At 41.2% G+C, this 18,080-nt stretch overlaps 1 protein-coding gene across 5 annotated transcripts in view; it reads left to right on the top strand.

The window, feature by feature from the left end:
- The window catches only part of SLC23A1 (solute carrier family 23 member 1), a 381,822-nt gene that overhangs the window by 340,169 nt on the left and 23,573 nt on the right, over positions 1 to 18,080 (top strand). For all 5 annotated transcript variants that reach the window (XM_069199322.1, XM_069199324.1, XM_069199323.1 and 2 more), the window contains 3 exons: positions 460 to 607; positions 2,116 to 2,221; positions 16,201 to 16,330. In XM_069199322.1, the coding sequence (XP_069055423.1) occupies positions 460 to 607; positions 2,116 to 2,221; positions 16,201 to 16,330 (384 nt within the window). The remainder of the gene's footprint in view (positions 1 to 459; positions 608 to 2,115; positions 2,222 to 16,200; positions 16,331 to 18,080) is intronic.

Raw genomic sequence — 18,080 nt, 5'->3', positions numbered from 1 at the left:
TTGTTCTCAGAACGTCAAATTCTTTTGTTGTTATTCTGTATTGCGCTCATTGAATATTCACTTTGCCATACGCTAATTGGTCTTAATTTTCTTTGCTGTTTTAATCACCCCATGGTGATTTTGTATCTTTTCAGCTTGTTCTTGAGAATTGTTTAGATTAACCGGAGTATGAACTTGTATTAAAACCCTTTAATTTTATTTCCGATTTGCGTTTCATTGTGTGACCACGTTGGTCATACTGTAAATTAAATGCTGATTGATGTAATGTTTACTTGATGCATAATGCCTGCTAGGATGTCAAGATTTGTCAATCTCATATTAGAGCATACAAAAAATGCTCCATCAGGTTTATAGCTCTGACTGCAAACAAAGACATTGTGCAGTATTGTCAGCATCAGTGTATGTGATCTACTTGAAAATTCATTTTAGCTGTTAACGTTCCTTTTTTTGTTTTTACAGGCCAGTGGGGATTACCTGTAGTGACAATTGCTGGAGTTTTAGGAATGTTCAGTGCTACCTTGGCTGGAATTGTTGAGTCCATAGGAGATTATTATGCCTGTGCTCGATTAGCCGGAGCCCCACCTCCTCCTGTACATGCAATTAACAGGTAAAATATGTTATGTTATATTGTCAATTTACTGTGCTCGTTTCAGGATCCCTCTGCCCCATTGCTCCATTCATGCCCCCTTTGGTGTTGAATGGGTGCGATGCTCAGTAGCCATTACTGAATGCCATTTTGTATGCTGTAGCCATGAGGTGTTCAATGAGGGGATGAAATTAAGGTGTCAGAAACCAACATGAACTCCAAGCCTAATTCATTATCTTGTGCAACCACCCCAGAGACAAAGGGCCGATTTAGAATTCGGCAGACGGCGTTACCCTGTCACAAATGTGATAGATATTCCACTTCTCTTATTACATTATTGCATAATATCCCATGTCACTTGTAATAAGGCGGACAGTATATCCACCATGATTGCGCCAGAGTAACCCATCCGCTAAACTCTAAATTAGGCCCAAAGAATATTCTCATATTATTTAAGAACATTACAGAAAACAATTAAATTTACATTATCTAGGTCAGTGGCTCTTAACCTTTTAAATTCTGTGGACCTCCATTTTATCAATACTGGAATCTGGGTCCCCCCCCACCACTCCCCATCACTCCCGACCACTACCCACCACCACCAACGTAAATCATTATTGGAATCCCTGGAAGCCTTAGTTCTAGAAGCCGGGGACCCTGGCCTAAGCAATTTCACTGTTTTGAACCACCAAACAATATAGACAAAAATATTAATTAAATGCACAAATGATGAAATATTTTATTTAATTCACAAACAAATATAACAAATCAAAAAAGTAATTTTATTGGGCAGTTTGGAGCTTTTCTAAATTGAACTGAGACAACATAAAGTCAATATTGTATTCTGTTTGATGATCTTGCACTGCTCCTACGAATCACTCTGAGGATACTAACTTCATTACAAGCCACTTATTTTAAATTCCATTGCAGAAGGTTTTAAAGATTTCAATGTATTTATATGTGCTTTAATATTCTGTTGATATTATTTAATTTTCTAAGCAGTCGTGGACTCCCTCAGTAGGAGTAGTGGACACCCGGGTTTACCTGGACCACAGGTTAAGAACCACTGACCTAGCTAGATAAAATTTTCACTGTGTTGTGAATGGTTCATTGACATGTTTGGTGCCTCTGGAGTTGCTTCAGAAGGTAGAATTCTGACTACATCAATGTCATATAGTCTTTCCTTGCACCATCGAGGCCCCCAAACCATGTGGCCCCACTCAGGTGAGATCTTCCTCCTCATCTCATATGTTTCCGACGTGGTCCCATATGGTCTCCTTTACCTGTGCTGCAACACTCCAGGGTGTTTTTATCAGATACATTTTACTGCAAGCATAAATACATACATTCAGTGAGGTTTAGCAGTGGTGTGTTAAGACTTGAATAACCTGGGAAGTAACTCATGATGTATAAAGCGAATACACTACAGTCACATCCTACATTTATTGGGAACAATGTTGCTGTCTGAATTTTGCAAGAAGAATACAAAGAAAATAAAGATTCTGATTAATACATTTGTTATATTTCAGAGGAATCTTTTTCGAGGGGCTTTCCTGCATCCTGGCCGGATTACTTGGGACCGGCAATGGTTCTACCTCCTCCAGCCCCAACATAGGGGTCCTCGGCATAACAAAGGTAATTATCTGTCTGAAACGTCTTGGTGAAATACTTGCTCAGTTTGCATGGTACAGTGAGTGGTAGCGGACGCTGCTGTGAGCGAGCACAGGTGGGATGCGGTCAGCAGAGTAGAAGCGGCTGCTGCGTGGTCTGCTTCCTGCTTATTCCGCGAACCAGGGCTCGGCTTGTGCGACCTGAGTGGTGAAGGGAGAGCACAAGCTATCCAGATCACTGGGGGGGCTGGCATCCGTGACAGGACGAGGCAGCACCCTAGCAAGGTGAAAGACTCCTGCACACTTCTCTGCCCTGCCTCAGTGGCTCAACAAGTTCTAACCTAGTTTGTCTCTGCTGTCAGTTATCGAGGTTTCCGTGGTAAGACTCAAATGTTCATGATGGATTTCATTCCTTTCTGAGACACAGTTGTCTCCTCACTACCCAGGAAATCTGATTCTTTTAAGTATGTTTAGCGTTGGCACATTTATGATCATATTTAATACCACACATTTATTTCAGGATACCGTGATTAGCAGGCAAGATAAGACACATTAAACACAAGCAGGATAGGCACTGGTGTGCAAAAGGTCTTGTACACCAATCTATAGGTCATTGATTTATCACTATTCACTCTTTCACCTGACTCAATATATTCACCTGTATCTGCTCGTTCTTACAAATGCATGCTATCTTTCTTGAAGGGGTGAACACTCTTCCTCTCAGAATACCCTTTTTACTCACTTTCTCATACAATTTCTTCACATCTCCAAAAATGCCTTTCGATCTCTACTTTCTGCAGGGTCTTGAGTAAGGAGAATATCTCTCCTAGGAAGGAAGGAACCGACCGAGCAGTAATTGTTTGATGTTGTTACCTATATGTGAAAATACCTCTCCAAAACAAATGCCCTCACACCTTCGGAAGCTTTTCTGTTCTCTGTCCACTTTGTGAACACACTCTTGCTGTGAACATCTTTATATGACTCATTCTCTCTGACTTAATCTCTCACAGGATTGGGGTGGCATTCCTTATAAATCCACTCAGAGCAAGCCCCTATATATTACCTTTTGTACTGGGGGCATGACCTCCTCCGGTAAGGTCATATTCTGGGACATAAGTGACCTCTGTAGGTATTTTGAGTTGAAAACTGGCAGGGATGTTTTCATTTGAAACCATGTGTCAATGTTTGCTTGAAGCCTGAGTTACAAAAGATCCTCTCACAAATTGTTGAGCTGAAGACAAGTCCCTTGTGTTGTTCTGGAGAGCATGCACCCCTGACGTCAGTTAATCACCGCTAGCTCTGTAGATTTTTGACTCCCACCTCAGCGCAAACACTAGTCATGCATTTGCACTGGAGGTCATTTCTTTGACATGGATTGCAACCCAAAGGCTCTGTGGTCTGCAGGGAAATACCATATGCAAGCTCCTTATTGAGCATGACTACCATCTATTTGCCAGGCTGTGGAGTGATCACAATGTTAGCAGATAGAAGATTGCACTGGCAAGACGGGTCATTTTACTTATTTTTGTCAGGGAAATTCGATTACTGGCTTCTCCTGCATTTTGTAAATTGATTTGCCACAGCCCTGTAATCAGGTACTACACCCATGCAGGTGGGACATGAATGACACATGTACAAATGTACAGGCATTACTTCTGTGTGTAAGGGGTTTGTGTGGAGCTTGTGGAGACACCTGTGGTACCCCAGACAGGCATGCAAATGGCAGGACTCCTCCATCACGTTCTAGAGAACCTTTGTGGTAGGTCAAACTTTTGGGTGAGGAGCAGGAGCACAGATGGGGCTCCTTTCGCACAGACAGAGTTTCCTCTCCCATTTTCCTGCTCAGGTTCGAACTGGGAACCCAAAGCATCCCTGACAAATTTTGTCAGATCAGCCCCATAGGGTGCAGAGTGAGTAAGCTTAACCAGTGCAATGAGGCTTTGGGGGGTTCTCCCCACCCTCCAAGAAATGTTTGGAAAAATGGCAAAAAGGACAAGACATTTTTCATTATATATTCAATGGTATTAGTTTTTACAGGATAATATATGAAGACCTTACAGTGCACCAGGATACAGCAATTTTTATTGGGGTTCTTCAATGATTCCCTCACCATCACTTTCTAACAGTGCCTCTCATCTCTCCACAGCCCCTCTCTCACATGTATTTCATTTGTTTTATAACACTTCTCTTACCAGCCTAGGGTGCTGGAGCACTTTACATCAAACACACACATACAGAGACAATAAATCATACACGTGTCAATCAGTGTATAGAAAATGTTGACAAAGGTAACTACAAGATGTAAGATTCACATGTCATCAATACTGGGAGGCAATTTTTAAGAGTGCTTGGTCTGGGAAAGCATAAACTGAGGATTCAGAATCTAACACAGTGGTTGGGGTTGGCTTTACTCATTACAATGTATTTCTATCCAAACAAATGTTTTTCAGCAAAATTAGCATAATGAAAGTCTGGAAAAAATATAACTTTCTAACCTGTAGCATGCCATTTGCATATAGCTCTTTAATGGGAGTTCATAGCTCACTGTGCTAAATTATGTTTGTAGTTTATGAACTGCACAGCAACAAAAGGAGCACTGTAACAAAAGCAGTATCCCACTGAGCTAGACACAAAATAATGTTCTGTGATCTGCATAGTACATTTTCTTTGCAGCAGGCATATTAACCATCCGTGCTACCTTAGATGAGTCAAAACTGTCACTAGACAAAACAATCTCTCTTGGGAGTAACAAGGAGGAGGATCTGGAGATTGCGCTGGAGGAACATGGCGGGCGGCAGCAAGGTCGCGTGCTGAGACGCGTACCTGAGCTCCCCGGTGGACTCGTTCCACTCCCCATGCTGGATTCATTTGCTTCGTCGCGTGGAGGCAGCGCATGAGTACAGAGAGACACTCATGCATTGGATTGGAATCCGGGGTGGCAAATTGGATTTGAGCCGCCCTGGTGCTCCGAAGAAGCCACCGGGCAACGGCACGCGTTCCCCTCTGGGGGATTGTCGGCAGAGGCAGCACTAGCACTAGCTGCCCTGCAGTCCCTCGTGGAAAAGCAGCGTCCTTGGAGTCTGCTGAACCTCTGGATTCGGGACAACGAGTAAGGAAGCCAGCTTATGAGGTTGGGACCCTCGTTTCTACGTCTTCACCAGCCAGAAGTTTTTTAGCTACTACGGCTACAAGTAAGGAGAAAACTTTGTGTGTATATAAGGACAGTGTGGGGGCACAGAAATTGGGAAATAAATGAGGAGACTTTTGTGAGAGGGAGGAGGACTGTAATGTAAAAACAAATAACAAAAACAAAGCAGAGGACTGTCGGGACTAGCACCAAGGTTACTCCCTCTCTGCGGGCATATTTTAGAGCCCTCCCGATTGTGTCTACCACTCCTGATTCACCAATGAGTCAGGATAAGGTTAGTGAGGGGGCGTCTGCACCTAACTCTACAGTAGACTTACCTCCTAATTTACCCTTAGATTTGCACCCCAGGTCTCGGGAGGCAAATGAGGCTAGGGGCGGCATTCTTGTGGTACAGGAAATTCTGCACCATCTGGCAGGGGGTAGAAACTGTAGAAACCTCACAGATGTCTGATATTTTACCTCAGAGTACTGCATCAGAGCCTAGAACTTTGGAAACTATGTTTGTCTCACTGACGGAAAGCATAAAAAGGGGGTTTTTAACCTCCGAGGTGAATTAAGCTGAACTAAGATTAGCCTGTGAATCTTTGGAGAAAAAATAGATCTTTTGGCGTTGCGAACTCAGGCACTTGAAGAGTCAGTAGAGACCATGAGAGAGGATCTGAGAAGGAATGAGGAAGAGATTCAGCAGTTAAAAGGAACGGAATGGGACTTGCAGGAGAAATTGGAATAGTTAGAGAATAATTCAAGAAGGAATAATCTTAGAATATTGAATGTCCCGGAGGGAGTGGAGGGGTCGAATTTGAAGCGGTATATAGTTTCTCTTATTAAAAAGGTTATCCCTTTGGATGAGACAGAGGATCAGATTTTCAATGATATTCAGAGAGTGTACCGTCATCCTTTTAGGAGGAATCCGAACATTAAGAAACCGCAGAGGATCTTGGTGAATTTTCAAACCTAATCGCTGAAAGAGAAAAATTCTCCGAAAGGCATTAGATCTTGGATCCTTGGAGACTGGTGGTATTACATTTGAAATCAGGTCTGACCTCTGCTGGCTAACATTGAATAGGCAATGGGAGCTAGGAAAACGTTTGGAGGAATTCAAAAATGTAGGTGCGGTAGCCTGGTTAAAATTTCGAGCCAACTTGCACGTGATGTTTAATTATAAAATGTTTAACATTAGGGATCCAGCTGCGGCGGATGATCTTATAGAAACTGTAAGGAAGGGGAAGATTAAGGAAGTCGGGGGCTCAATGCATTTCAAAATGGGGCCCAAGGGCCTATCAATGGTGGTGGGGGTTCTCCCAAGGAGGCTGGGTAAGGACACGGTAGGGTTTTTTTGGGGTGCACTAAGGGGCAGGCATGTGGGAAGAAAAATAAAATTAACCTAAGACACCTCAGATAAATTTTCACCTGAATAATAGCCAGGGGGCCCAGGGAGGCAGGAAGGAACTGGTGAAGCTGATATCATGGGATGTTAATGGGCTGCGTGTGCGAGCTAGGGCGAGGAGAGTTCTGCAATTTCTTAGGGACTCTCCAACCCATATTATAGTTTTACAGGAAATACACTTGACTAAAGAGGAAAGTGTAGCTTTGTTTAGAACACAGAGATGGTTAGGGGATTTTGTTACTACTGAACACAATTTTAACACAAAGGGAGTGGAGATTCTGGCTAAGTGTCAGTTGAACGTCACCCTATCTAAGGCGTTAACGGATAAGTTAGGGAGATGGATTATACTTAGATTGCAGTTGGGGGGGTAGGGCATTTACATTGGTAGGATATTATGGTCCCAACTGCGATGATCCAGAACCTCTCATAACGTTTTTATTCCATCTTCTGAGCTTCTCAGATCCAGTTATTATGATGGGTGACTTTAATGTGATCCTAGATAGTAGGCTTATTAGGTCAGCAAAATCTAGGTCAGTGGGTACTCCAAAGTCTCAGTAATATCTAAAACTAATGATGAAGGATTTTGGTTTGTGAGACTTGTGGAGGCAGAGAGCAGGGCAAAAGCAGGAATTTTCATATCATAATCAAAAGTTTGGTCACACATCACGGATTGATTATTTCCTAGTAGACCACACTATATGTCACTTGGTAAAGACTATAGTTTATTCGCCCGCCCATTTATCAGACCATGCTGCAGTGATGTTAAGTTTGAGTTGTCCTCCTGAGGCACCTGGGGTTAGATGGACTTTTGATCTGACTCTTCTAATGGAGGATGAGGTTATTTGTATTCTTCAGAAGGAGATTTTTTTAGAGTGACTCAAGGGTCAGCATCAGGATCAGTAATATGGGATACTTTTAAGGCAGTGGTAAGGGGAAAAATCATAAGTCTTGTGGGCTACAGGAACAAGAAATATAGAGAAGAAGTGGAAGTTTTAGAACCACAAATAGCCCTAAATAATACTTACAATGATAGGGGTGGAGATGTGACATATTTGAAAAATAAGATTTCTCAGTTAAAATTGCAGTTGGAATCTGTTTCTAAGCGATGGGAGGCAAGGGAGCAAATAAAATTTGAATATGGAGAAAACATGGAGAAATTACTAGCTTCGAAGTGTAAAAAGGATCTGGGGCGCAATATGGTTAAGGAATTGGTGGATATCCAGACAGGGGTTAGTGTTACATATTTAGTGGCTATAGGGGAGGTGCCAGGACCCCTTGGCAGTTATAGCGGTAGATGCAAAGAAAGCTTTTGATAGAGTGAATTGGAAATATCTACGTAGGGTTCTGGACGGTTGCAATTTGGGGCATAAATTTTGTCATGTAATTCGATCTATATATCAGGCACCTGAGGCTAATTTGTTGGTTAACGGTAGTTTAACTGATTCCTTTAAGATTACAAGGGGTACCAGACAGGGTTGTACTCTCTCTCCTTTGCTGTTTAACCTGTATATAGAACAATTGGCTAGGAGAATTAGACAGGATCTGAGAATTTCCCCATTTAGGAGCAAGGGTTGGGTGAAGAAAGTAGCCTTGTTTGCCAATGATCTTCTTATCTATACCTCTGACTTACGGACAACGATGCCTGCTTTGTTGGCTATCACGGAAGAATTTGGGAAGGTTTCAGGCTATTGCTTCAATTTGGACAAGACCGAAATAATGGTCTGGAATACGAAGTGTGTAAATTGGCGTACTACGACTTGTATGAGGTATTTAGGATTGTCAATTGTTCACGATTTGAAACAAATACCTGCAGTAAATATTAAGTCAGTTACAACAGAGTGCAACAAGTTAATGCTTGGTTGGTTACATCTGCTGCTCACAGTTATTGGGAGGGTGAATCTGGTTAAAATGATAATATTGCCCAAGTTGAATTTTCTTTTCAATTCTATTCCGTTACTTGCAGATAAAAAATTGTTGGCTTTGTGCCAACAGAAAATAACCTCCTTTATATGGACACATAAGGGTCCTAGGACAGCTTGGAAGAAGTTGCGTAGGAAAAGAGAGAAGGGGTGTTTGACTCTCCCGGATGTTCAGTACTATGCGTGGGCGTTCCATCTAAAGAATACTAGTATGTTGTTTGCCTCTCCAGATCTGTCAGCAGTGGGTACAATGTTTAACTGTATGGTGGCCACTGAAAAGGGGGGTGCAAGGCATTTCTTATATAAGTTTGGAGATCCCAAATTTTTCAAGAAAGTCAAATTGAAAATACTACAAGATGCTGCTAAAGTTTGGTTTGAGGTGCGTCGAGCAGCGAAGATTCCATATTATAGTCAGGGTGCTCCAGCTTGGGATTCCCCAGGTATTCCTGAATGTTTAACAGATGTACTGGCTCGACCTCTTAAGAGGGCAGGAGTTGAAGTGTTGGGGGATCTAATTAAGGCAGGGACTTTGGGCCAGAAGTATCAAAGCTTTTTGCATTCGCAAACGGTGCGAATGCCCGTTTGTGAATGCAAAACGCCCTTTCAGAATGTATCAAAGGCATTCTGAATGTAATTTTAAGGAATCGCTAAATAGCGATTCCTTAAAATTGCAACCCTGTTTAGAGAGTCGCAAATTGCGACTCTAAATAAGAAATTGCAAATAAGGAATCCTTATTTGCGATTTCTAAAGCACATGTATGAAGCAATTCCCTAATGCGAATTGGGCATTAAGGAATCGCTATTACCACCAAGTTGAACTTGGTGGTAACATGTGCAAAATTTAAAAATGCATTTAAATTTACATGTAAAGCACACATGCCCTTTTGGCATGTGTGTACCTTACATGCTGTTAAAAATGTTTTGGAGTGCAGCAGCCCTGGACTTTGCATTTCCCAAAATTGCGAATTCCAGTTAGGAATTCGCAATTTGGGACATGCAAACTATTGGCAAATATGTGCCGACAGGCCCATAGATGCGAATGGGGCCAGTATCGCAATTTGCGATTCGGTAATAGCATTTGCGATTTTTAAGAAATCGCTATTATCGAATCGCAAATATGATACATTGCATTTTGCGAATCAGAAATAGCGATTTCTTAAAAATCGCTATTTCCGAATCGCAAAAGGCTTTTTTCATACATCTGACCCTCTGTTGTCCTGGAATGAGCTTACAGAAATAACAGAGGGATCACTTTCAAGATTGAAATATGTTCAAATAAGGAATTGGTCTTGTGAGCCCGTTATTACTTTTGGCCATGCAAACCATCTGGAAGATTGTTTTGTAAGGACTCACAAACAAGTACAAAAGGTTTCCAAATGGTATTGGGGAATGTTGGATGTTTTAGAGGGTGACTTTAGATTACCAACTGATCTCTAGGGGAACAGTTCCCTCTTGGGCAGGTTCAGATATGGTGGGAAGTGTCAATGCGAGGGGTGTTCAAAATTGTTAAATTGGCTTCATTGAGGAAGAATCATCTTTTTACCCTGTATAGGGCCTTTCTCTCCCCTGATAAGTTTTTTAAGATGAGGGGAGGTGAGGATGTGTTGTGTGCAAAATGTGGTTTGTCAGGGGCTTTTTTGACTGTCCAAGGGTGCTTCCCTTTTGGAGGGAAGTATGTACATCTCTCAGCTATTTTTCGACAAAATATTTATTTAACTTTGTCTTTAGTTATTTTTTTGGTACTGGAAGAGGGGAGGAATCAACTAAGAATGATGTTAGAACAATATTGTTTTATGCAATCCTATTGGCTAGGAGGGAAATTTGTAAGAAGTGGATGGTTTCCTCTGCTCCTTCCTATATAGACTGGCTCAACGTTCTGATGGTTATTTCAAGACGGGATGTGGAAGCAAGTAAGACAAATAAGGACAAGAAAATAAAGAACTGGTCACGTTTATGGGAATGGAAAGATACTTTAGTATAACGCGTTGTATATTTATTACTTGCGTCCTATGATTAAGAACTCAGTTACTCTCATGTTAGAGACATCGATGTTGGTTGATGTCCGAATGAGAGAGCTCGGTTCTCCCTGGCTTTAGTCAACTCTGTGTATGGTGAACATCATAAGGGGGCTATGGAATGGTTCGAAGGCCAGAGGTGTATGAGGACAAAAAAAAAAAAAAAAAAAAATCTCTCTCCAGTAGGTACCTTAATCACCAGCGTTATCTTGGCACTTTGATTGTTGCCTGAAAACTGTTGGATATACAAGGAACTCTGCAGTGCTTTTAAAACTGCTGCACTACCCTTCCAACCTCCTTGGGAAATGCCTTATGCCTGGTATGGCCAGTCCAGACTTGTTTCTGCTCCATTGTTCCCTTTTGGATCATTGTTTTGGGTCTCACCTGACAGTAGACAATGAGCTCTACCCCACCAACTTGATAGCACCTAACAGGTACAGGAGTAATAAATAAATGATTTGTAATCACCAATACCTTCACATGTACATAATTAACAATATTTCACAACAAAGCTCTTTTTAATAAAATGTACTCATTACATTTCACTTTTTTTCTATTTAAATGTCTTCTCATCGCTGTATCATTGACATGAAACTTATATATCTCTTCTCTTTCAGCATATATATATTCATTTTGCAAGTTTTTAAAATAATTGGCAAATTTTCTTTGTGCTCACATTTTCAAAAGATGTATATATTGTGTTCTATTAAAGCGCAGAATTTCAAGCACTCTCAAATATGCAAGTATTGCTGTGCTGGAATAACTACATATATTAAAAAAATGTTTTCATTGTAGCAATGTTTATTTTCTGTGTTAACTGTTGCAATGCCATTCTGAACTTCCCTCTTCTAACAAAGTTATAAACAAGTAAAAATACTTTAACTCCTCACTTAGGGCTTAACCACCCACTGCTCATAGCATATGTATACCAACGATATCTATGTTATCATCTTTCACTTACACCCCCACTCAGGTCTTGTAAACATGAGAGAAATATTTCTATACCCTTTTTCCTTTTGCACTTTTTGCTAACACACCAAAATCAATGACACTAAGCATAAGCTATGAAAAAACGCGTTGAATTGGGAACCAAGCTCTCCTCACCTGTCAAGATGCTGATTGAGTTCTTGAAAACCACTGACTTAGTGAATAGCAAGTTGACAACTTTGAATTAAACATCAAAATACTTATGCTCAAAACCATTTGCTTGATGAAGAGCTCATATTCAATTCCTCCCTAACACCCAAACCAACATTTATTGCAATGATGTCTTGCTGAGGTGCCCCTTTGTTTGCTTCAATGAGTGATCCCGGTCCAAACAAACCCTCTGCAGTAGCCCATCTGCATACTTTTGGCAAGTGAGGAAGTATTCAGTCCCCTGAATCCTTTTATGCTCTCAGGGCCTGATTAGGAGTTCAGCGGACGAGAAGACCCATCCGCCGAACTTCCAATGGGTAGGTAGCCGCCACACTGGCTGCCTCCCCACCGGACCCATTACGAGTTTCCTGCTAGGCTGATGGGGAGAAAGTGAGGTTTCTGCCCATCAGCCTAGTGGGAAACTGGTGGAAGCATTGTCGCTGGCTCGAAATCAAGTCAGCAGGAATGCTGTCACCTGCAGGATACACCAGCACCCTCGCAATGGTTGCTGTCTGCACCGCTAAGTGCATTGGCAGTGCAGGGCCCCTCTTGGGACCCACTGCAGCTGTTATCTGCCAACTTTTTCATGGTAGTAAAACTGCCATGAAGAGGCTGGTGGAGAACGAGGTCGAAATCAACAGGGGGGCGCTGCATGCAGCGCCACCCTGGCTGTTTGCAACCTCCATCCGCCGTCAACCCATCGGGATCAACAATCCGGTCAGTCAGCAGAATCCTTGCAGTCTGACCGCCAGGGTCTTAATGTGGCGGTCAGACCACCTAAGCAGCAGTGGTCCTGACCGCCACCGCAAGGCTGGCGGTCTCAAAACCGCCGGCCTCTTAATGAGGCCCTCAGTCTTCTTCCTCCATTGCTTTCAATCTATCCATTTGGTTTCTCAGGCCTTCCTTCTCCTGCCACTAGCAGTGTAGTTTCTCTCCATGTTTCTTTGGCAGGGTTTATTCCTGACCATCCCACTTAAATGTAATTGAGAAGGCATGGGAATCTAAATGTTTCTTTAAAACAATCATATAAAATATACATACATACGGGAGCTTTTGGGCAACAATCTTCATCCATTGGTCTGTTAAATTGCCAATCACACTTTGCATCTCCCCGCCAAAGTTTACACCATGGAGCAGTGGATCAGCTCATTTCAACTGCTGGTTCCCCTCTAAATAAGTAATGACAGTATACAGTGCACATTGAAGTCTTGCAAACTAAATATAGTGCACTTCGGTGCTAAGGCTCATAGGACAATGTTTTCTTTAATTTAATGCATTTTTGGTCAGGCTCTGACAGCTTGCTGCACACTGCTACAGGGCCAGTTGTCTTGATGTGTGCAGCAGCTCACATATATATTTGTGGTTATTTTACATTCTAAAATGGACTTTGGCCATCTTGGAATGGTAAACTAATGTTAAAATTTGCTACCTCCATTCCAGCATGAGTGGTCATGTGCAAACATGTGTACATGTGCAAGGGCAGCAATCTTGTAATGCTTTTTTGTTTTATTTTGTGAGAAAAAACATTCCATGGGAGCTCATCTGTGCACATGCATGCAAACACAGAGTGAATGATCGACTTTAAATGGTTTATACCATAAAGTATAATAATGGCCATTCTTGCGTGCTCATGCATGTGTATACCTGCAGATGCAAAGATGGCCATGTTGTGATTGATTTTACCATAAAAGTGTGCCAAAGCTAACAAGCCAAAGTCAATAGAGTTGCAAAATGATGTAATGGGGAAGACCTTTTGGCTTTGCAAAAGCTTCTTTGGTTGATGAGTAAAGATTCAGTATATGGATTCCCTCAAACCCACTACTTTCATCCTACTCCTTCCCCTGACCTTGTCTTAAGTTCTTGCTTCTGTAAAAGTCCTCCAAATTTACTAGGGCAGATTTTTCCCATACCCCTCAAACATAATTTCAAATGAGAACAGAAACCGATATGTTACCTCTATGGACTTGCTGCACGTGCATGTAACATTTGCTTCCGCTTTTTCTGCTAAACATGTGGTCATGATTTGGGTGTAATTGCTCAGAGCTACTATGCTACTTAACAAAGTATCCAAAACAGGTTGTTATTAGGTTACCAATAACCGTTTTTGTGGTAGCTTAGCTATGACCACTTACTAAATTCATGTCTTTTCTAATTCGTGCCATGCTTCCCCTCACCTGGCACCAACATTGACATCTGTATTGCTGAACTTGACGAATCAAATCATCTGGTCTAAAGAAAAGTTCTGTAAAGTTAATTTGTCAAGCGGGCATGTGGCTGAACATTGACATGGCACTATAAGGCCTTGGCAGGATCCAAACAATTTCTGTACACTGAATGTTTCCAGGCTAGTTCCCATTCCTCACTAATGGCCCCACCAGCCCCCATCAATAGCAGTGATCATGCAGGAACTGCATCTGTATTCCCCTACAACACAACGGTAATGTACAACACAGGGAAAACATCCTAAAACTGGAAAGGCCAGGGGCACATTTAGCTAAACAACTGACGTTTTCAACAATTGCTCCTGACATGTTTTCAGAGCACCAATACTAGCTGCAAGGCTGGAGCTACTTTGGTGAAAAAAGATGACATTCAGCAGGTCTGTCATGCTAGTACCGCATTGCGGAATGGTCATCACTTAAGTAAGCCCTGGAGGATTGGTAAAGAGGGAGTCATTTCAGAAGTCACATAACAAATGCCCACCACATACTACAAGACTTCTCTTTGTACAGGAAGGACATCTTCAAAGACTTCTGTTTAGGATCTCCCTAAAAGTTCTGAACCAAAGGTTGAAAGAGCATAACTTGGCTGTGCCATTATGCTTCTTAAAATGTGAGAAGAAGGGGTGGTTATTTTTCTTTTGTAATGTGTAAAATAAATTGTTAAATGTAGTGCACTGGAATATTTAGCAGTAAAAGTGCACAGTGATGTTAATGTTTCATGTATGCCACATTTGATCCTCATTTGCGAGAATGTCAATGTTATAGTATTTTAGAAATGTTATTCTTTATAATAATTTTATATTCGACGAGCATGACATTTGAAAGCATATTGAACTGAAAATATATTTGTGTTCATTTTAGTTTTGGCTGGATTGAAGGGTGCATTCTCTTTGTGTGTTATAATCTCCTAGAATCCTTAATGTGTATCAAGGTCGAGTGTTGAAGGCTTTGGATGACTGGCGTATCAATTATAATTGATTTGTGGTTTTGTTTATCAAATTAGAGTTTTGGCCATGATGTCATCACACCTGTAAAAAACAAGATTTAAGTGTGATTTTGTTGGCAAGAGATTCAGATTCCCTTTGCCCAGTGCTCAGAGCTGACCTTTTTGAGCTACAGACCTCATACTTTCCATGTGGCTTTATGCCACTGCACCTCTCTTGATCAGAATCTACTACGGGAGTTCTGTTTGCTAACCTTTCTCAGATATTCTCTTACTATTAGAATAGTTTAGGTGATAGGTTCACTGGTTAGGCAAGAGAATTTAACTTTAGAATCCAGACATCACATACTTTTCCTGATTTTCTGCATTGTTGCTATTGAAGTCTTCGACTTATATGTTGCTTTTATTTAATATTGTGCAACACCTTAATTCTCCATTGGTGATTTTGTATATCTATACTATGGTTTTGACACTCACTTATGTTAAGTTTGGCTTCAAGTCTGTAATAAAGCCCTTTGGATCTTGAATTTGGACTCTGAGGTTTAATGTGTGACTATTAAGTAACACTGTAATTGATTTGAATAACCTGGTAAAATTAGTTCTCCACTCCTTGGAACAGGGAAGAAAGATTCATCGGAAACCAGCTAGAGGGATAGGGCACCGTGCTGGATGAGTACGCTGATGAACATGGTGTTTAAGTGACACTTGTGGACTGGACAGCCAGTCAGATGGCATTGTATGAGCATTACCTCTGCTCAAAGGGTGCTCACAAAGACAGACTCCCCAGAAGAGCCACAATTGGGAACACCACTGCTGCCATTAAAATGGGGTGGGATATCAACCAGTTTTCATCCAAAGTTACTTTTTTGCCTTCCTTAACACAAAGAGATATATACTAAACATTGAATTCCATGTATCTGGATCTCTAAACTATGGTATTCTACTATATCTAACCTAACGACAAACTACTCTGTATACGTGGTTGGTCATATAAAAAAACTAAACTGAAAATAAATAAGCTTTAACTACTATTCTCATTTCATCTGCCACATCTTAAGACTGCAATTTGCCACAATTATTTAAAAAAAGGAGAAAAAAAACAGGGAAATAAAAGTAAGAATCTAGATAAATATCTCTGTCTTAGTCCCAATGCATACATGCTTACATGGATATCTGTTGTACCACACAAATATTGTGATTTTGGTTTCTGAGAAGCATTTTATATTTTTTCAGGTGGGAAGTAGAAGAGTAGTGCAGTACGGTGCTGGAATCATGTTTGTTTTAGGAACTGTGGGCAAGTTCACTGCTCTCTTTGCATCAATCCCTGACCCAATACTCGGAGGAATGTTTTGTACATTATTTGGTAAGTCTCCCTATAATGTAGTCTGTTTTACACATTTCAGATATATTTTATCTGTTGAATCACACAGCAGAACACTGTACATTGTTTGTGTGGCCATTCAAGTCATTTACTTATTTGTGTTAGTATTTTGTGTCAAACAAATGTGTTATCTTTCACCTGTTTCGGAGCTAAGACAATGAAAAACTGTGTGGTGGTGTTGGTGGAAATAACTTGGTAGCAATACCCGTCATGTGGCCACAGTAATTATATGGCTAATCATCAGTAACTGGAAGTAAGTTGAAAGAAATTCTAGGTGGTATTATTAGTGTGAGACTAAATAAATGAAAACATAAAGGTACCTTTTAGATGGAGTTGTCCATCACTTTAGTTGATTCTTTATAAACTTGAGAAGTAACAAATTCCAAAGGTGTTTTGAGACATCTACCACAGACAATGCATGTTTTACAGCCATAGAATTGAAAAAGGGACACTTGGATGAGAAACACACGTTGCCTGTGTTTGTCTGTCAAGATACACTGATAAAGCTCTTTTAACATCCAGTGTATTCAACAACTCTCCCTCAACAGTAGTAGAGTAGGGAAAGGAAAGAAAAATTGAATGACTACCTCATGAGAAACATGAAAAGAGAAGTGAACTTTAAGCATGAATGCTGAATCAGTAACTGCAAGAAAGCAGGGCGACATATTAAAACTGAGACCTCCCCAATCCTCCAAACAGAAGTGATCAACCAGTCAGCATCATGAGGAAAATCATAAAATTCCAGAAGAACTTGTATAGTGACCCATTGAGACTTCAGTATAGAAAGTCAAAGGTGAAAACAATCCCACAAAAAGTGTAAAGCAGAGGCAGGTGGGAATGTGGTGGCCAAAGAAAATGACAGTGACACCACTTTTAATACTAATAAAGACAAATTCTGGGATGAGGGAAAATCCTGCTCAGTTGGTTTGCATGCACATTGTCTACTCATCTGATTTCTACTGCAGATAAAGTCATCAAATGAGTCTGTGCTCAGACTCCTAGTTGGGCTGCCACTGATTATACGGTTTGGAACAAGTGCTTCCCTGGTGACTGATGTATGCCATCATGACAGTGTTGCCTGATGTTACAAGAGTGTTCTTCTGAAGTACATGCTATTAAAAATGCTGCAATGCTGTATAACATTGGCACACCCATTCAATCTGTGGATCTGATGCTCTCTAGTTGACAGGAATGAGGCTCTATCATCGCTCCCCACCACAGAGTGCTGGCATCGTTTGTGAAAATTATTGGAGAATCCAGATGAATGAGAACCCTGTGATAGGGTCATTGGGTCCGACCACCAGAGGAGACATCCCCTTATATTCTGAATGACTGACATTAAAGTCTCCAAGGATTGAGAAGCTGAAGACTGAAAATTCTTGGAGGGATAGCAGACTTAAAAGCAAGACCAAAGATGAATGCTTTTGGTAGGAGGCTCTGCCTAGGTGCATCTTGAGTTTAGCCTCTTTAAACACTATGGGGGTTATTCCAACTTTGGAGGAGTGTTAATCCGTCCCAAAAGTGACGGTAAAGTGACGGATATACCACCAGCCGTATTACGAGTTCCATAGGATATAATGGACTCGTAATACGGCTGGTGGTAAATCCGTCACTTTTCCGTCACTTTTGGGACGGATTAACACCTCCTCCAAAGTTAGAATAACCCCCTATATCCTTTGAAGGATGGAGCTGAAAATCGACCCCAAGACTGTTCAGGGTGGACGTCACCTCT

The sequence above is a fragment of the Pleurodeles waltl genome, chromosome 7 (genome assembly GCF_031143425.1).
Source record: "Pleurodeles waltl isolate 20211129_DDA chromosome 7, aPleWal1.hap1.20221129, whole genome shotgun sequence".
Classification (NCBI taxonomy): Eukaryota; Metazoa; Chordata; class Amphibia; order Caudata; family Salamandridae; genus Pleurodeles; species Pleurodeles waltl.
Note: the sequence above shows the minus strand (reverse complement) of the source record. Positions and strands in the feature narration are given on the sequence as shown.